A 20,800-nucleotide genomic window follows, 5' to 3' on the forward strand; every position below is an offset into this window, starting at 1 on the left:
TGAATACGTGACTTGGTTTCGGAAACCTAAGTCTGCTCAGAAAATATGTTCTTAGGCAGCTTTGTGGCACTCTGTGGCCCAAGGAGCTTTAATTGATGGAATCAACATCTCAGAAGTTAGGCTCTTAAGTATACTTTATAATGCTCAAACGTGCATAGAATGAGCGTGGCTCTGTTGGCAGAAACTTTCTAAACTGGGTCCCGCAAACATGGCGTAGAAATCTTTCAATTGGAAACAAAGCCTATAATTATGAACTGCTACTCAATGCTAGCTGCTTTTCTGCGTGCAAGGCTGGTTGGGTAAAGCAAGGCGGATGCAATTCACGATGGTATGCATCGATGAAAAATGAGGAATAAGAAATCATCTTTGCATTTGCCAAAACAATGAAAAGCACAAAACTGATAGGTGAATGATTTTCAAAAGCAAAGATATGCCAAGATATGAGGTGACCGTACAAGTGTGACGCATTCTATGATGTGCAGGTACATGTATGTCGTGTGCTCAATGTGTCTTTTCTTTCAATAATCTATGAAATATGTACCCTGCAATAGATCACAGAAAATGAACGTTTACCGACCACAAAACACTTGCAACAGCTTCATGGCAAATAAAAAAACAAGTACTTCCAATATACCATTGGGTTAGTGAAAACCTTGCTCCGAGCTTTCAAAATATGACCTTTTATATTTGTTATTTGAGTTAGTTTGTCCTTCATTTTAGCTTTGCAGAGAGACGCAAGAAGAAAGCTTCATTATCAGTTTATAGTTTTGGCATGAACTGAATAGTAGTTAAATGAAACCTGTAAATTTGAAGGAATGCAAAAGTGAACAGGCTGTGACTCGAGATTTTAAAAGGAAAACTAGAAACTTGGGAAAACCTTCAAGTAACCCTTGAGTTACTGTATGCTTAACTTTACATTCTCCTCTAACTTTAACCCTTCCTTCGAAGTCCAACGGGAGATTCAAGAAGACTCAATGATTTTGTAGGACTAAGGAAGGCGTCGGGTCATTTTTATTGTGCACAGGACACTAGTCTCCCACACAATGAAGGATTTTGAAGGATGCGTGTGAGCTGCCTAAGGAATTAGAGTTAATATTTCTACAGCATGACTTGGCCTTGTTTACTAAATCTAAACAAAAAGTAAAAGAAGCAGAATCATTTGCAATGTTAAAAAGATTTAATTTTGTGTGGATGATTTATATATGAGCATGGAGTCAGACACCCTTTCCACCAAGCAGTGCAGATGATATGGAGTGCTGCTGGATACCATATAGTGTGGAGCCTGTCCCATGCTCACCGCTTTTTTTCTCGACATCACTGTCTTTTGTTACATCCTCAACCTCCTGCTCAGGGTGAGTCTCAGCAGTGGCATTGCCTTCCTGTCCCTCTATTTCAGTGGGAATGTCTTCTGTCGGTTCAACCTCCTGCTTCTCTCCGGAAGATGTTGACTTAACATCTTGACCTTAAATATTGACATTTTACAATTAGGATCAGTTCTGATCCCAACCAACCATTTTTTCCCCCATTAGCTGTTACTAACAAAATCAGGCCAAGCAAGCAAAAAAATAGCTGTTTTTCCAATTACCTAACCCAACCTAGAAAATCATGCAGAACCTATATCTTTTTATTCAACAAATCAACAAAATATAAAAACTTCTGGTGCCTTGCCCCGAGCCTAATTTTATGTACATCGTCCTGTACATTGTATTGTTTCAATTTTTTGCATGAGATGGACAGCTCTTGTGTGTTTGTATTTCAACAACCAGCTGCTTTACTATTCAATCACAGTGCTGATACATAAAATCGACGTGCACATGTACAGTATTAAGCTGACACCGACTTAGTACCTCACAGGAGTTGGACCATCAATTACATGGACTGAACTGGAAAGGTTTGGCCATGCGAGGGGTAATATGTTGGAGTGCTGAGGTACATAATTATAAAATGCAGACCAAATTGATTCCCCCCATGCTGTTCCTACGTACTGCACACTGTCTACTTTCAAGGTCGTACACCCAGTGATACTCAAACTGATCCAACTTGAGTGTCCTGTGACATCCTACATTTCTCAGTCCAAAAAACAGCTGGACTGGTTCAGGTTTGGACATTGTTAGCTCCGTTAGATTCCTCCACCGGACAGCCATTTTTCAGGTACCTGTTTCATCAACAATATCTGCCTCTTGTTGCTGCTCTTCTGGCTGTTGCTGTTCCTCCACCTGTTCTGCCTGTATTTCCTGTGGCACCTCTGAGGAGTTGGGACAAATTATTCAACTCAGCTAAACAATCATTATTAAAAAAGGTCAACGTTTGAAGTCTACTGTTTACAGTCATGCCGGTGTCATGATTTTCTATCAATTTTAGTACCTTTTTAACAAAAAAGGGAGTGACTTCAAACAAATGACACAAAAAAGCTGTGGAAGGAACAAATGGCACTCGGATATAAGAACCAGGTTTCATGAGAAGAAAGAAGCAACAGAACTATGGCCTGCTGGTACACAGGTACATGACCATGATGACTTTATGAGAAGCTAAAAGATGGTGAGAATCAGAGAAAGTATTAACCACTTCCTGTTGGGGCAGTTATCAATGTTGATGATGCTGGGCCGGGATATTTATCATTTTTTTCTGCTTTTCAAAATTCTTTAATAATTCCTATCGTCACATATTATATTAAATGCATTAGCTTCATCAGAGAACCCAACGAACGTTGTGTATTTGGAGATATATCTGTAATCAGACTGAAGGAGAAAGGATGCAAGAAAAAGACTTTTTGAAGATGAGAAAAGTACACTGCCAGGGCAGATCTAGCTTTCTTGAAATGGAGTTGATGTTTACAGGCAAGAAACTGCTGTAAACAAGATGGGCGAGGAGGGTTCCCTGTACATCCCCCCCCTCGAGACACGAGGAAATCTACATCACTCCTCCTGCTACCAGTATCTCATGCACTTTGAGAACAAAGTCAACAAATTTGAATCGGAGATCTGAGTCAGCAGCTGAAGGCTATGGATGTTGCAAACCCCCTCATTCTCACAAACACTGTACCTGAGCTGGTATTTAATCAATCAAGAAAACAAGTTGACACATCCCTGGCACCATAATGACGGCTGAACTGATGAGAATGATCAGTGGAGAAGAGTATGATTGTGATAGAAATTACAAGAAGTTTTAATTTAGCAGTAGTATTTTGGGGGGAAAAAGGAATGAGCAGAATTACAAGACGAGCAGAAACAGCAAGATGGCGTATGTCCCTAGCACCACAGTGAAGGCAGAACTGATGGGAATGATTCACTGATGAGTTTGACGATGACTTATGTAACTATGAACCATTACAGGAAGAGATCACAGAAAGTTTTGTTTTGAAAAAAAAAGTATTTGGAGGACACAAAATCAGAAGGTTCGTGAGATATGGAGAGACTGCAGGACGACGTGTTCCCAGCACTACAGCCAAGGAAAGGCTTAGGGAAAGGTCAAGGAAAGGCTTAGGGGATGATCCATGGATGATGAGGATGGTCGCAGTGGTGATTGATGGTGCGACATGGCTAACCTTGGGCACTCTGCCGTCCTTGACTCTTCTGGTCCTCGTCTTCCTCAAACTGCTCCTCATAATCATCCTCCTGTATCTCCTCCTGGGCTTCCTGTTGAGGCACCTCCTCTGAACAGGGCAATTTTTATTTTCAGTAAAAAAAACAGTTCATACATATTCCTCGTCTTCCGTAGCCAATGATCAGTTAGCACAGTTGCCAACAAAATATTCAAGTAGAGTATTTTGCAAAGCTGGCAAGGAAAGCACTTTTGGACCTTTCCCGTTTTCAAGGCACCCTGAAATTCAGCAATTTAATAAAACGTGACATTGATTCCTGGCTGTGTACCGTACATTTACACAAGCAATTTATTTTTGCCTTCGCTTCGGGCTGTGATATGATGTTGGACCAGTGGCACGGCATTAAAGGAAAAATCACACAGCACTTACAAAGCAAACTGTAGATTCAGAAAGGTTAGATTTAATGTACAAAATCTCATCAAAAATTGAATTGTACTCTACACAGGTGTTAATCTCATGAGGAAAAGATCTTCTCAACAACCAGTTTCCTAGTTTTTCATTTTGAGCCTACTTGATGTAGCAGGCTGCTTTGCAACAATTGCCATCTTTTCATCAATCTACAGCTGAAAAAAATCAAATTTTTGCCCGAAACTGATCCCCATCTTTGGAGACAACAATCTCACACCTACCTGGAACTTTCTCCACTTTCTCCGGTTCCTTCTCCTCCTCGATTTGCTCCCTCGGAGCTGCATCAATCTCCTCCTGTCTCTCCTGAGCCGTCTCCGCCTCCACATCCCCGGCTTGCCGGTTATCCCCATCACGGATGCCTTGCACAATCCTCTGATTGAGCTCCTCCAGGGCCTTGGAGATGGCCCGCTGGGCTGGCTCATCACCTTGCACCGTGGCCATCTCATGGGCACGCTCGAAGGACTCAATGGCATCTTGAAGATCTCCAAGCTTGACTACAAAAGAAGGAAAAAAATTATAATTCGAGATCCAATAAGACAATCAAATTATTGTCACTCTATAAAAAAGATGCCAAGTCCCCATCAACAAATTCTTCATATTAATGCATAAATTCAGAAAGGTTCGATTTAATACACAAAATCTCATAAAAAATTGAATTGTACTCTACATAGGTGTTAATCTCATGAGGAAAAAGATTTTCTCCACAGCCAGTTTCTTGTTTTCACTTTGAGTGTACTTGGTGAGGTAACACATAACTTCAATGCCACTGCAAGAGAGGTTACCAAAGCAGCGATTGGGATCATTTATGGGGTAAGCATCCAAATACCCCAACCACAAAATAAAAGCAAAAAGAAAAGTGTGCTGGTAGAAACAAAAGTCTGAAGGGATTGGAAAAGCTTTATGGTTACACACTATGCCACATCATCCCTAACAGAGCCACCTGCAACTGACCATACCTCCAATACACGGCAATGGTCGTCAAAGCAGGAGAAACAAAAATAGAATGTATGGTAATTTTTATATCTACTGATCAATGGATTGATCAACACCACCATGAAAGAGAGTGAAGTTACTCTCATCCGACATTCTCTGACCATGTATCATCAAGTAAGCTAGCTCAAAAGTGAATGGGTTCTGCAAAACTGTTCAAACAACACATGACATGAAGTAAACAATATTCGACAACCAGTGATGTTTTCTTTCAGTAATGCTGAGAGCATTACACTGACAGTGCATTCTGCATGTTTATCTGATATTGTACATGTCAACAGCAAAACCTTGATATGCGACAGATTAGATCAGGAATCAGGTTGATATAACACTTCTTTCCTCGACTTCTACTTCTGTAGGACATGTTCAATTCCCAGCTAGGTTCAAACGCAGATTGGGTTTTCAATCTCTACCTGACTCTCTGAGTTTTATCTAGAAATATTCCTCCACGGTTTTCCTCCCACCTCTAAAAGTGTATGCTTCTCACTGTCTCCCCTCTACAAGTTTCTTCAGGCTTGCAAGCTACAGTGCCTAGGGAACTTTTAAGGAATCCTCTGTGCCATTACCAGAAATAATTTAGAATAAGGATCAAACACTGATGATTTTTGTGTATAATTCCACCCCCTACCACAGCCCTTGCTTCCCCATACACTCAATGGCAACAGATTTCTTACCCTCGGACTGTGCAATGAGAACGCTAGCGTTCAACTGCCAGACATCATCTCCAGCATCCTGGGCAGCCTGCAGGCTCTTCTCCCCAAAGTCGTGGGCCTCTCGGTAGTTACCCAGCTCCAGATGGCAGCGGCCGATCTCGTGGTACAGCCAGGTGGCCTCCAGGGTGGACTTGACCAGAGGCAGCTTCTCCTTCCAGTGCTGGATGGCCTGGTCAAACTTGCCGATGCGGGCGTAGACTCGTCCCATGTTGTCCAGTGCCCTGGAGGTGCCGTCCTCAAAGTCACTGAGATGGGAGAAAGAGTTGAGGTTAAACTTTGCTTCTGCATTCAAGATGTCAAGTGTTCCACATTTGTGAGAACTATGACTATTGAAAATGCCTGACAATGAGTCAGTTCAGTATTCCAATTGGAGTATGTCATCGGTCATTCAAGAAGATCGATGTGCACACGTGAGGTCAGCCCTATCACCACAGCTGCACACAGTCTCACATGCACAGAACAACTTTGAGCTGGCGTTGCATCTCGGGCTTTGTTTTCAAATGACCTAGCCCTTTCAAATAATGCACAGGCTCACTTTTACCATGGTCAAATTTGTCATCGACAAAATCTACTGGTGAGCAAACTCCATTTGTCAAGATCAGCATTCACAGGTACCTCTACAGTACAACAAAACAGTTGTTGACAATGAGACGAGGGTAAGTAAGGGTAAAACACATCCACCCATGTTGAACCCCTAACTCAGATGTGCTAACCATCTACACCTACAACACAGAATAAAAGTCTAGCATGTAACCACTGACATTCCACTGTGATAACAGCAGCTAGAGCATCAAGTGTGGCATTGGAGAGGTGTGTGTATTGTTCCGAGCTTGTGTGGTAGGTCGGGCTTAATGAATTGATCAAGGGATATGGAGAGGCCGACTTACTTTTCTTTGGAGATCTGCAGATCGATGCGATGGTGTTCCAGTGCCTCTCCCATCTTGCCCATGTCTAGGTAAGCATTGCCCAGGGAGCTGTGGAGGTTGGACAGGAACTCCTGCTTATCGGGTACGTCCTCATCCCTCCACTTCTCCACCGTCTTCAAGACCTTCTGGGCCTGCTTCAGAGCTTCCTTGGGTCTGCCGTCAGCAAGGGCTGCAAAGGTGAGATAAGATCAGTGATAATAAACACACGGCCCGGTTTTTATTATTGGATTAGATGTTTTAGAAGAGAGAACAGTGCTACCTTAATATTCTGAACATATGCACAGGACAAAATAAAACTTACCACAAAATAAGACTCTACATTAAAAAAACAATATTTTCACAACACAATATGGCTGTTTCACAATAGTGCGCCACCAAGAGTTTGCAACGCGTCGGCCAATCACAATGCATGAAATTTGCCAACCCAAGGCGCGTTTGGAAAGGATCGACAATTTCGTGCGTTGTGATTGGCCAAGGCGTTGCAAACTCTTGGTGGCGCACTATTGTGAGTCGCCCGTATTATGGGAAAGACACAAAAGCACACCGCAGAGAGTGCTACTACTAACGGTTAGAACCAAAGAAAAGTCTTATGTTTGGAAATCAACCTTCTCCAAAACTAACATCAGATCTTATTTTAAGGGGTCACAATCTTGTTACGTGCTTGGAAGAGGGTGCTAGCACTGAAAAAAGAGAAGTGTTTTGTGCAAACTTACAGTTGTTTAACAAGCAAATCGAGTCATGGGACATGGTATTTAAATATTTAAATGTGACAGCAAGAAGGCATTCTTTATCGTTCTTTGATTCCGTTGTGCCATTCCTCTGATTCTGACTGGTGATTGACCTTTTCGATATGGACTTGTAGCAGACTCAATTGAGACTACGGACACCCACCTGCGTCAATCTCCTCCAGGTTCTTCAGGACATACTTGGCCGGATCGGAGGGCTTGGCCTTGCCCTTGTCCTGCTGGCCCTTGGCCATCTCCTTCTCCCTCTTGCGGGCATACATGGGCTTCTGCTGCCGCCAGAACTCTGTTCGGGTGTCCAGGTAGTCGATGCCCTGGTTGACCAGGTCATAGATGCGGTTGCCGCTGTCCGTATCTATCCTGGTCAAATCTGATCAGAAGGGAGTGTGGAAATGTATGAGCATACTTGTGACTACGTAACCAGGTCATGCATGAGGACATTACACATGATCCTGCAATGTGTCCTCACAGGGGCAGCTGACGGTTAAAACTGTAAGAGTTGACATGTATACACATCCCTTTTTTCCCTTTTCTTTTGTAAACACAATGTCAAGCAAGACCATGAAGATGGCCTATGCTTAAACTTGCTCCACGTGGCCTGTCATCGCACCAAATATCCTTGTCCAAGTAGGGCCTTCAGTAGGTGTTAAACAATATGAAGTTACAGTCAGAAGTATTAGATGAATATTGTCCAAATGACTCTCTAGAGCCAGCATATGTGGCGTTGAACATCGTTTTCAAACTTGGTTATGTTTTACTCATTGTGGGTTTTAGCACAAATAATCCTGGCATGCAGTGGTTAAAATACCAGAAATTTACAGTTGGTTGCCCAAAATATGACCAAACAGAAGAGCAAATGTACACCAACCAGCTTCTTATTTTAAAAGAGCAGCAGCAACTACAAGCCAGACATTTTAATTTCCTTCTTTTCGAAACAGCAAAATTACCTCTGATGGACTTTGAGCATCAGGATGATGCAAAGTTTGATACTGGGTTTTAAGGAATACATGTAGTTAAATTTGATATTGGGTTTTATCCTTTAACGACATCAAGTTTCCAGAGGTGGGCTCAATGCTCATTGAGAGATGGTGGAAAGTATTGATTCTTTCACTAGGATGGAATATGAACCAAAAAGTACCTTACTAGTGGCAATTGAAGGTCCCATCCTTCAACCACTGAGTTTTACAGGTTACTGAATTGATGCAGAAATAACTACCAAATCCATATTATTAACCACTACCAGCCGGGGACTCCGAAATCGGAGCCGTATGGTTTATATGTGTGGCCGGGGTCTCCGAACTCGGACAAAGGAAACAGGGCCCTGTAACAAAAGACCGTACTCCGAACAAAAGACCAGGCTGCTGGGCATGACCGGCATTTTTCACTCTCAAAAGTGGTGATAATCCAGCGTTATTTTGAAACCGTATACCAGGGTTTGGGGTATTTAGAGCAAGCGGATTACCACCGGGGACAAAAGCTCTCCACAACCGCAGCAATGAGCCACACAGCACCGCTGCATGCTAATCTGGCCCCTATTGAAAAGAGGTCAGCAGTGCACTGAGCCAGGTTCGTGAACAAAAGACAGTTGTATAACACCGCACAATCTGGGCTCTGTTTACAAGGCTGCAGGCCTGGCTGAAATATTTGGGAGTCAATGAAGGTCACCTGTCAACTTAGAGTAGTGCCTGAAGATTACTCTTTGCGGCTATAAACGACCGTTAAATGGAATGATGAATTGTTGAAGGATTTTGAAAACGGAAAAAATGATAGTCATGCCGGCCCAGCATCCTCAACGTTGAAAAATGCCCCGGTCCGAAGTGGTTAAGTCTCATTACGCAAAGATTTTATTTCTCCTCCAAACTAATCATTGCTCATTGCATTCTGCAAAAGAATTGCCGAGACAACAGACCGTCGTCCTTCAGCAGCTTGTCCAGGAAGACCTTGTCAGCATACAGCTCCCCCAGCAACTGCTTGGTGGTCTCCTTCTCCTTCTCAGATTTCTCTGGCCTGGGCTGCCGTCGTTTCTTCTTTTCGTCTAGCAGTTTGGTGGACGGCTTGCTGTACCCGATCCGAGGGGCTTTCTTTGTCTTGCTCTGTAAGGATCAAAGTCCATAACTAAGACTAGAGCACTTCGTTCAAAGCTTTCTTACCATCTTTACTCCAATATTTTTTTCTAAGTACACATACATAGAAAAACTGTGAAACTGACCACACAAGATGAAACCAACATAAAAAAAAAGATACACAAGTAACATTATAATTTTTAAGAATTTTTGTTTTCAAACATTAACAGTTAGTACTTCAAACTTAATTTTCAACTCTTGAGACATCAAGAGGGATGTTGTCCAGTGCAATAAGATATTAGGCTGAAGAGAGAAAGCTAAATGGATTCTTGATTACAGAACAAAGTGCCCATGAACGGAATTAACAGGTAAGGTAATGAGTACATGTATACTCACTTCATCTTGTTTGTGAAAGTGTGACAAATCTCCGACTGCCTCCAGCGTTACAACTGCTGGACCTGGAAATCAAGGATGTGATTTCTTGAGATGCTTCTCTGCACACAATTTGTTTAACTTCGTAAATATTATCTGAAAAGAGTCCTAAGTTATAAGGGATGATTAAAAACTACCACTGCCTTTGCATGATCACGTTGTCCTTCAATAGACTTACAACATATGGATGTCATGCTTTGTTTACATACATGTGCGCTTTGCTATGAGGACTCAATGCATCATATCCCACCTCACTGCTATAGGAAAGAACAGATGTAAACAACGTGAGATATCATTACGTTCCTGTCATTTGATGAGTTTATTCCAAAAGATGAATCATCAAACACAATGCTTGTTTACTGGTCACGTTCAAAGAACAAAGCAGAGAAAACAGAGCATGTCAGATGATGCACTCAAAAGTAATTCATTTGAACTCAGGTTGAAGAATAGAATTCAACAGGTGCAACTGAATAGCCATGCTGAGAGATGTTCCGAATTATTCTGATGTCACAATAGTATACATGTACCTTTCAAAAATTCCTTTCCCACATTAAGTGTGGGTCAGGTCTACTAAAGAATACCTACCCAAACAGTCACTACATATGCAAATTTCCCACGTGCGTATCATTCATTCGCTGAAAAGATTTGATCACCCGTGGTGCACCCTGACGTCCCAAAATGCAGCACTGCCTTGCCGCCATGATCATCCTTCTTTTCGAAAGTGACTCAAAATGGTCGCAGCCAGAGTGGGGAGGACGGGCGGGAGAGGACTGTTTGAGTAGGTATTCTCTAGTAGCCCCGACCCAAACTTAATGTTGGGAAAGAGTCTACGACACTCTACCAACCCAAACAGTCACTTCATATGCAGTGTAGCACCAGTCTCGGTGGAGGGTTGGTGCCAACACATCTAATGCCGAGAATGCACTTTTACATATAAACAAGGAGGAATGTAAAAATTTAGGAAATGGTTAAGGAACTTCCTAATGACTTGCCATCCGTCCTTCAGGAGGTCTCTTTGACCTCTGCTCTGTGGACAGTAGGATTGTCCTGCCACTTGGGATGTCGCTCTGCAGGACATCCCTCAAGTTGCAGGAGGTAGGAGGAGACTTCCAACATGCCGTTTTGCAGATGTTTGCAATGCAAAAATCTCAAGAGTAAGACCAAGATGCAGATCCTGCTCTTATGCCGTGAACCCTAATGTAGTAATGACTTTATTCATCAGAGCTTAACGGCCAGACGGGATAAGCAAGTCTAATGGCCGAAGCCGTCCAGCAGGCAATAGTGTACTGACACCGCTGGACGGTGCGGTCTCATGAAAGTGATAAGCGATGGGATTAATGTCATCCCTTTCATACTATCCTTTTAGTCAGGTACCACTTCATGACATGAACAGGCCCCCAAAGTTTATCCGCATCATCCCCAGGATGTGAGGAGGCGGAGAGTGTAAAGATATCGGACGGATCGGGTGAGGGAGTCTGATCCTTTGTCAGGAAGCCGATCAAAGGAATGAGGTGAACACCATGCGGCTCCCAACATAACATAGATGGCCTTTGGCAAAGGGGAGAGCCTATAGTTTGCTGCCTCCTCAGGACATAACCATTTTCAGGAGAAAGGCCAACCTGACACGGGTGTGCGTAAGGCAGGTATTATTTGACGTTCATGTCAAATTGAAGGTAAGCCGTGTTCCGTACCCAGCGTAGCCGCAGGCGTCCTGACTGCCACGGAAAACTTTGATCATTTTCACACATGTGTAAAAAATAAATGCGATATTGCCAGTAATTTCCACTCAAGGAAAATCTCCGAGGACAAATACACAACAAACCATTTCGATGTCCGAAGTCATGCTAAGCACTAACAAAGTATTCATTTCAGAAACAAATAGGATCTAACAAAATTCTCTTCGTTTCGATCACATTGAGCCTTAATATCAGAAGAGAACGCTCGCGAAATTATTGCAACAAAATAGGTGACTCACAGCAGGCCTACTTTTGACAGACCTCGTAACAGTCACAGTAAACAGATTTTGGACACGCTCACTTTGAAGTGAACACGTGTTTGCAAAGTGTGCATTGTGGCAGGACCACACAGCAGAATCTGTGCTCACGTGGGGGCACGTAAGTGGGGGCCATAAAATGGTCATTCTGCTGATCACAGGATTGTACGTCGTGAGACGCAGTGGAAATAGATTCGAAAAATTTCTCCTGCAGGGCCCCTTGGGGAAAACTTGGATTGCGGGGTGCGTAAAAATCCCAACGGCTTGACGAATGTTAGGTTCGGATGTCTGGGGATGCGGACTGGAGAGACGCAACGGTAGGTCTGCGTCAAGATGACAAATTTACCGCAAGTGACAGAACTGAAAAAGATAGGAAAACTGCCTGGAAAATGTTATTTGTTCGTTCCTGTCTTGGTGCCTGGTAATTTAGTCTCGAATGCCGGTAGGTTTAGACTTGTAGCGGTTATTAGAGATCACCAGGTAAAGCGTGGACTCACTTCTCCGTGGCCTGGGAGGGCCTACCGATGGTAGCCAGAGGAGCTCAAGAAGGCTGTGACGGAGACTCGGGATTGGGTCCGCGTCCGACAGCGTACTCACCGGGGCAACGATCTGGAAAAATGGCTCAGAAAGTGCTGCCATGTGGATTACGTCTGGATGCCCACGCTGTAGATATGTTGGAAAACTAGCAAGGTCGCATTTGCATGTAACGGCCGCCTGGAAATATGGGGCAGAGGCTCATGTTCATTGAGGAGGCCGCCCGAAAGACTCTCACAATACATGTTATAATCAAAGACAGACAGGACGAGCATTTATAATATTTATAATTTATAATACAAGGTCATATTTATGACAAAGAATTTCTTCTTTTTTTCCATTCATTTATTTTCCGTAACTGATAACATAAGGAATTTGTAAGGTTCCAATGACCCTGTTATAACAGCGTTCCACTGTGTTTAACACAGTAGTTGTCTCCAAGACGTTCTGCTTTAAGGCAGAACTCGACAAGGAGACGTTGTCCAGGGCCACTCCGACCTTACAAGGGGGAGCAGTCCGCTAAGGTAAAGAGCCTACGTCACGAATGGGAGCCCTGTAGCAAGAGTATCTGAAGACGTGGGGCGGTCGGTTGACTGGCACAGGCGTGGTCAGTGTCTTCCTCCGAAAGGGAGGCTGACGGAGGATCCGGAATCTGGAATGTGTCATAGGTGGTGAGGACGCCAATAAAATCGGTGTCATCTTCAGCCAAAGACACGATGACTTTGCATTGACTGAAGTAGGCAGGTGCTATAGTCAAGAGCCGGGGTGCCCATAGATTAGTGGGTAGTTGAGCGAAGGACCGTTAGGCTGGAGCGGAGCAGAGGTGGCAGACGGGGCCGCGAGAGGCAGAACGCCCGGGTGCGTTCCCGGTCGAGGTCAACGGGAACTGCAGAATTCCGAGGGACCAGAAGAAATGAGGTCCAATGACCCGGTGATGCCGATTAAAAGCCCAAGCTGCAGAGTGCTTGAAGCACCCGGTGGTGGGCGGCCTGGCAGCAGAGGTGGCAGCCAGGGCCGTGGAACGCCCAGGAGCAGTCCCAGTCGAGGTCAACGGGGTTGCAGAATTCCGCGCAGAGGGACCAGGAGAAATGAAGTCAGATGACCCAGTGATATCCAGTTGAAAGCTAGAGCTGCTGATGGGGGGCTTGAATACCCAGGGGTGTAAAAACCCTGTTAAGCTGCGCGGGACCCGAAAGGGGGTTAGCGGGAGTCAGGGTGTCATGGCTCGACGGCACACCAGGTGGGGTGGGCCATGGAACTTGCGGGGAGCCCCGCCTGGTGACTTTGGTATATGGGCGAAAGGGAGTACGCCCGGGGGGCTGCCGGAGAAGTAGTCTTCTAGGCCAATGTCGAACGGCGGATGATGCTCTTCAGTGTCGCCGGGGAATGCTGGCTGGCACACTGCGTGGATTCCTCTGGGTCATGTCGGGCGAAAGGCGTGGTGTACCTCATGATGGCAGAACGGGCCCAGTAGACGTCTGATGGGATATTCTCTGGGAGTCCAAGCTGGCTTGCCAGGCCAGCGATTGACCAAGGAGACAGGGTCCTTGCCAGATCCTGGCGGTGTGCCTGCTCGGGTCTTCCGCAGTGACTACGGAGCTTCCCCGTGAGCTCCGTGGGGCCAAACAAGCCAGGGGCCTGGCCAGATCCTGGCTGAAACCCCCTGGATGATGGCAAGATCTTTTCCTCGTCCTGGTAGCTAGAGAAGACAGGGGAGTATGACAGATTCTGACAGTGACCCCCTGAATTCAACCGGCTAAGGTCTATAATTCATTGGTACCGGTAGGGTAGACGCAGCGTAGCTGGAACGAGCCTCGTAGTAACACGTGCAGGGTGCACATACAAGAAAACTGAAGAACACAAAAGTATACACGAAAAGAACTCTTACCAATAAATGGATAAAATCCAGGTTATACTTTATTTACAAACAAAGGAAAGGTGATCAAATCGACAAAGAACCGTGTAGGGAAAACGGAAGCTTGATAAATCGAAGATGCCTCAAAAGACACAAATCTTTTCAGCAAATGAATAATCCACGCATGGGAAATTTGCATATGCAGTGACTGTTTGGGTAGGTGGAGCGCCGTAGACTGAGGAATGAGGAAATAAAAGAAACAAAACTTAAGACCTACTGAGAGTACATAGCGCTCTGAGAGGACTCATAAACACCTAGTGAGAGTACATAATGCTCTGAGAAGACTCATAAACACCTACTGAGAGTACATAACGCTCTGAGAAGACTCATAAACACCTACTGAGAGTACATAACGCTCTGAGAGGACTCATAAAACACCTACTGAGAGTACATAACGCTCTGAGAGGACTCATAAACACCTACTGAGAGTACATAATGCTCTGAGAGGACTCATAAACACCTACTGAGAGTACATAACGCTCTGAGAGGACTCATAAACACCTACTGAGAGTACATAACGCTCTGAGAAGACTCACAAACACCTACTGAGAGTACATAACGCTCTGAGAAGACTCATAAACACCTACTGTGAGTACATAACGCTCTGAGAAGACTCACAAACACCTACTGAGAGTACATAACGCTCTGAGAGGACTCACAAACACCTACTGAGAGTACATAACGCTCTGAGAAGACTCACAAACACCTACTGAGAGTACATAACGCTCTGAGAGGACTCATAAACACCTACTGAGAGTACATAATGCTCTGAGAGGACTCATAAACACCTACTGAGAGTACATAACACTCTGAGAGGACTCATAAACACATGAGAATGGTTATAATTGAACCTGCTTTTGGATAACTTACTCCCAACTGAGTTCTCAATGGCTTCCTGTGCCTTCTGAATGCCAAGACGGAAATCTTGAAGCTCTGGTCTTAACTTGTTGCCGCGGTGATAGTACATTAGCGCCGACTCAAAGTTGCCCATCTGATAGAGGGCTTCTGCCTTCTGAAGCAGTCCCTGTCAAAAAAAGATGTCAAATGTCTTGAATATTTTAGTAGGTCTCCACTGTAACATTTGCTGTATTTTAGCCAAATCTCGTCAAAAATCAGACTTAAAACACACAGATCCAAAGTAACTTGCTGCCACCACAAGCCTAGCTCCAGAAAAAAATTGGGTTTGGAGACAGTATCAAAGGATCGACAGAAAAAAGAGCTGTTAAAGTATAAGTCAAGAATTTTCTGCTTTCTGAAAGTCAAATTCTGCTTTCTTCAACTTTCTAAATTTTGTGTACAAAAACTGTATGTGACTGTACATATGTACTGTAGGCCTACATTTACAGGTATCTTTGGCATAATGATACATGTAGGGCCTACATGCACCATGCCACTGTGATCTTGGACTGGTCCCCGTCCCTATTGATTTATTCATAAGCCGTGAGACGTCTGGGCACTATGTAGGGAATGGGACCTGTGTGATCTCCGCAGTGCGGAGCCGGAAGAAATCAATACCAAATTCTGCGATATCGCAAAGAAAAAACAGCTGGGGAAACGCTACTAAATGTTACTTTCAAAGTGAGTTAAACAGTGAAAATGAGTTGTCATTCCTAATTTGGGTTCATATTTATTTGATTAATTGTGCAAACACGATCAAAAACATTTATTTGTTTTATTTTTTTTTACCAAGAATTGCGTTTTCCACTTTCTACCCCCAAATCTGCGATTATTGCAGATTTTCCGCAAAGCAGAAAACTCTGGACTTTAACTTAATGTAATTACATACAGCACCAATAACGCTCACTAGGGTTTTTTGGTAGTATTTGGAGAAATGTGACCATTTCAATTTCAATGATTTAAGTTAACCTTTTTAAAGCATGGCGGACACAATAGGAAAGCACTATTTGAAGCAGGTAAATTTGGGGTTAAAAACAATTTACCCAAATCAAACAGCACCTCCCTATTGTGTCCACCATACTTCAAATTATACCCAGCAAGAAATGAGACCGAGGGGTACCCCCCCAACATGTCCAATCCCTATACACATTCCAGACTATTGTTACTTAACACATCCCCCCAAGATGTCTGAAAGGAATTCCCCAGATTCCTGCGAGACAATGACCAACACAAAGCAGGGGGGGTTCTCTCCGTCTCATACCTTGCTGCATATGCTTCAAATAGACTAATGGAGGGAACAATGTTCACAACAGGAGACAGTATGCTTGCTTGGCAACTTAACTTTAATTCACATATTACCGTAACAAGAAGAACCTTGAAAGATGTCAGTCTCCAACTTATAGTGGTTTGGTTATGTCGTTGTGTGGTGGGGTTTAAGTGACAGTTTATTCCCATTCGTCATTATTTGTTATAATCATGGCATACTCTGTGTCAAAGGCACGGTGGTGAATCACCAGTACCGAGTTAAGGCCGGTTCATACTTCATGCAAATGCAAAAGCCAAGCGAATTTGACGTCACAACTTTGCGGTGAAATTTCACTCAAGTTCAAATGTGTTCAACTCATACTAATTTGCAACATGAATATTTGAAATGATGTCACAAATTTGCATTCACTTTTATTTTCAGGCAAAGCACGAGCCGGCCTTTAAGGGTCAAAGAGTCCACTGATTTGTAAACTCACCTTGATGTATTTCTCATCTTCACTAAGGGAGGCGTTGGCGTCCTCAAGTGCAGCCTTGGAATCGCCAAGCTGTAAGTGGCATTTGGAGCGGGCTACCAGGCAATTTTTGTCGGACGGTTCTATTTCCAGAGCCTAAAGGAATACAGACAAGTTCTTAGAGTGGAGTAACTGGCGAATGTTATAGTAGGGTTAGTTTCAAGCAACAGATATTAAATTGTTACCTTTTTTTACAGGTTTGTCACAGCAACACAATGCATGTTCATTTTTTTACACTGACAGCCCCTGTGGTCATTATGTTAGTGTTGATCCATTCTTATTGATTTACCACTGTTTTTGGCCTGCAGTTACATGTACATGTAATTTTCTAAGTGTATAGCAACAACCATTGCGCCTTTTTGAAATCATAAATTCCCCCTTTTGCCTATTTGATTTAATTACATCTGTACATGCTGTGTTTTGATAGCTTCATCAGCGACACCAAGAGTCAATTTAGACTTGCTCTACTTCTCCTCAACCTGATTTTTCAGATCCTTATTTTGTGGTCGCAAATGGGAGAGTTGGAAAATTTCATGACTTCGGGGTTAAATAATTTTTGGGTCCACTTTCTTCCCTAAATGTTTCACCATTATTGCAAGGGTCATGTAGTGTACAGCATACATGTACAGCTAGACAGCAAACTCATATTAACATGGATGATGTGCATGGTGTTACAATGCATATGTGCAACAAAAATCATTCTGTGAACACTGTAAAATCTTCTTGAATCTAATACCACAGGTAGACACACTAGAAGTCTAGTGAACAAGTGCAAGCACTCTCAAACCACAAAGTGCCACGGAGACCCGGAAAGCCTTACGAGGTTGTAGCTCTCTAGCGCTCTCTGGTAGTCCCTCTTCCTCATGTGATCTTCGGCTTCCCCAATGTACGACTGGAGTAGCTTCAGCTGTTCCTCTCTCTCTAGAGCTGGGTCGACGTAATCCATGACTCTTTAATCTATGAACTCCTCAAAACTTGTCAAACAAGTACCTCACCAAGTGTCGAGTTCACTGGTTGATTTTCTATTCCAGCACTAAAGTTCAAACCAATGGATACATGGACAATGTTCCAAGTGTTGTAGTAATCACTTCAGACTCTAATTATCTTCCTTTCCTGGAATTAGTCTCTAAACCTTGTGTATGTCTCCCGTGTGATTTCCTCTTTCACAAGCAGCTAGGCCAAATTCAAAGTCACTGTCTTTGTAAAGACTCCCTGGACAAAGATTCTGTCGGTCTTCATGCCCAAAATGTTGCAGCAGGTGACATACATTGTGCATTTCAGAATCCAGACGTAGCATCAGAAAAGCAACATGGAAGTTAGTTCGTCCTCACTGCCTGCTATCATGGCTCTCATAGCAACAGCATCTTGGTTCATGAATATGCATGCCTAATGACACCTTCTTTCCTCAATTGATTTCTTCAAGATAAAACCTATTGATCATCATTTCGAATCAATACATTGACAACACTGATTAGTCTAGCCTGGCATGCCTCAGCATGGCTCGTAAGCCTTGCTTAATCCTCTTGCTGATAATGTTTTCAGGCTATGTACAACTTTATAAAAAAAAATAGCCGAGCCCAGCTTTGCCAATTTTTTTTATTAAAATACAGTTTGAATGATCCAGCTTGCCTGTCAATTGTCGTGATATTTTCTAGTAAAAAGCATACAAATAAGAGAATTAGGCCTAGGCTTAACAGGTTTCAGTCATACGAATCATTGCCATCAGCTAATACTACTAGTATTAGGGCCTAGTAAATTAGCAGTGGTCCCTCAAATTAAAATAATGGGGCCTAGTATGACGATGGAAACAATGTCATGATTGACATACATGTAGCCTATGAATAAATCCCCGCTCCAAGAAGGAATTCCTCAGAGAATATCCATCAGGCAAAACAACTGAAAAGAGTGCAAAAAAGTTGTTAGCTTCTTAGATTTTGACTTGCAGGCAGACTCTGACGAAGTCTTACTCACTGTAGTGTAACTTTCTAGAGCTTTCCTGTATTCTCCCTGCTTGTAAAGAACATCTCCTTCAGCAACAAAAATAGCGAAGGAATCCTTGGGGAGCCCCTCTGAATTTTGGTCGTCGAAATCCATCTTTCCTAAATCGACTTTCTAGTCAAAAGAAGAATATTGATCCAGAGTATCAGCAGACTATCTTCTCTTTCATTCAATCGATGTCAACAGAACCAACGCTGACGCGCCACCCCATATGCGCAGCCTATAGGAGGAGGCCGAACATGTACTGTACGTGTGATGCACTTTTACGTTTACCTTAGCAACAACACAACTGCATATTTTTGACTGGTACTCGTCGCAGGTTTACCAGTGCTACTGCAATAAAGGATGATAGCGCCACCAATGCCTCGGGAGAGTAAGCTTTACCAAATTCAACATCCGGATCCACGTGTGGGCCTTCTGTGGCATAGGCATATTTTCATGTATTACGTGTATTTCATGTATTACAATTTTGATCGAGGTATGAAATTAACGCACTAAGCTGCATTAAGCCAGTGCATAGAAATGACAATTTTGTAACCGTAATGTGGTAGTTGGTTGTCAACTTCTGGAACTGTTTGTTGTTTTCAGCTAGCATTGAGAAAAAATTTGTGTTCTTTAAATAAAAATAAATACATGTATAAGGAAACATTTTTATCACGCAGATACAATACAAATATACTCAACTCCGCATAACAATACCTATCACTAGTTGAGGTGTAAATTAGGAGTTGGAAAAAGCCTCTTTAAAGAGATGAGTTTTAGCAGAACAAATGCATCAACAGATTGGCACTTCTTACATGAAAGGGCAGGTTGTTCAAATGCCTTAGGACTTGGGAGCTGCACAAACAAATGCAGTCTCCAAGAGTAGCCTTAGTTCTACAATAGGGATGTGCTGAGGATCAACCTGTCGTGTGAACTGCGAAGACAGTGTGGCTGGGATTTAGTGGACAGTGATTCAGAGATGTGAAGCCATGAAAAGCCTGAAATGTAATCAAAAGTATTTTAAATATTTCTTAATTGAACAGGCAACCAGTGTAATTTAACCAACGAGGGGGAAATGTGGCAGTATTTGGCAGTTACACACAAGTCTAGCACGAGCATTCTGCAGTCTCAGTGGCCTGGAATTAGGAAGTCCATATAACAAACTATTACAGCTGATTTGATGAAACTAACAACTTCACTCTAAAATCCAGCCGTCAAAAATATTGCTTTGGTCTTCAGGTTGGATACAATCTGTCAAAATTTGAACTGTAGCATAAGTCAGGGGCACCCGAGGTACAAACTTTTCCCCCCCAAGCGGAAACTTTGGCTCGTACATAGGTTGTGCAAATATTGAAACTTCAAATGGGGGGAGAGGGGCAAGGAGAACAGGGGGACATGGACATCCCCGGTGGGGGCACGGACGTGTATCATAAAATCTGGACTCGCAATGCCCTTAATCAGCTTATAGAGTCATTGAATCCACTCGCAGCCATTTTACCGAGCCGAATACAAAGCTTTCCTGGTAATGCCCGCCTTTGTTCTTCCTGACGTCAATAGTAGGGAGCCAACCCACGCCTTTGTATTCGGCTCGGTAAAATGGCCGCTGGTTGGCTTCTTTTTCATACAAAGGCGTTGCAAGTCCAGGTTTTTTTTATATACGTCCGTGGGTAGGGGTCTGTAACCCTGAGGCCCCCCACAGATATGCCAACAATGTTAAACAGCTTAAAAATCCCCCAAATTTTATTCTCTTTAATTACTTTGAGATTTTGCTATACCTTCAGCAATGCCTATTAAAGCAGGTGTTTGAGAACATCTGTAAGTACAACA

The 20,800-nt window shown here is 43.3% G+C and overlaps 1 protein-coding gene across 7 annotated transcripts in view; it reads right to left on the minus strand.

Moving 5' to 3' along the window:
• The window catches only part of ttc25 (tetratricopeptide repeat domain 25), a 21,725-nt gene extending 2,476 nt beyond the window's left edge, over nucleotides 1-19,249 (minus strand). The window contains exons 1-12 of one of the 7 annotated variants that reach the window (XM_022255498.2): nucleotides 18,965-19,249; nucleotides 16,958-17,089; nucleotides 15,189-15,342; nucleotides 9,841-9,902; nucleotides 9,291-9,474; nucleotides 7,530-7,751; nucleotides 6,600-6,807; nucleotides 5,674-5,957; nucleotides 4,231-4,503; nucleotides 3,545-3,652; nucleotides 2,156-2,245; nucleotides 1,298-1,462 (exon numbers count right to left, since the gene is read on the minus strand). In XM_022255498.2, the coding sequence (XP_022111190.2) occupies nucleotides 1,298-1,462; nucleotides 2,156-2,245; nucleotides 3,545-3,652; nucleotides 4,231-4,503; nucleotides 5,674-5,957; nucleotides 6,600-6,807; nucleotides 7,530-7,751; nucleotides 9,291-9,474; nucleotides 9,841-9,902; nucleotides 15,189-15,342; nucleotides 16,958-17,089; nucleotides 18,965-19,087 (2,005 nt within the window). In that variant the 5' untranslated portion in view covers nucleotides 19,088-19,249. Of the gene's footprint in view, nucleotides 1-1,297; nucleotides 1,463-2,155; nucleotides 2,246-3,544; nucleotides 3,653-4,230; nucleotides 4,504-5,673; nucleotides 5,958-6,599; nucleotides 6,808-7,529; nucleotides 7,752-9,290; nucleotides 9,475-9,840; nucleotides 9,903-15,188; nucleotides 15,343-16,957; nucleotides 17,090-17,813; nucleotides 18,426-18,964 lie in introns of those variants that run through there. The other 6 variants (XM_022255488.2, XM_022255507.2, XM_022255514.2 and 3 more) reach the window with 6 other exon arrangements.
• Between the last annotated feature and the right edge of the window lie 1,551 nt (nucleotides 19,250-20,800).

Source organism: Acanthaster planci, linkage group LG03 (assembly GCF_054643075.1).
Source record: "Acanthaster planci isolate LZ-2023a linkage group LG03, COTS_SCS, whole genome shotgun sequence".
Classification (NCBI taxonomy): domain Eukaryota; kingdom Metazoa; phylum Echinodermata; class Asteroidea; order Valvatida; family Acanthasteridae; genus Acanthaster; species Acanthaster planci.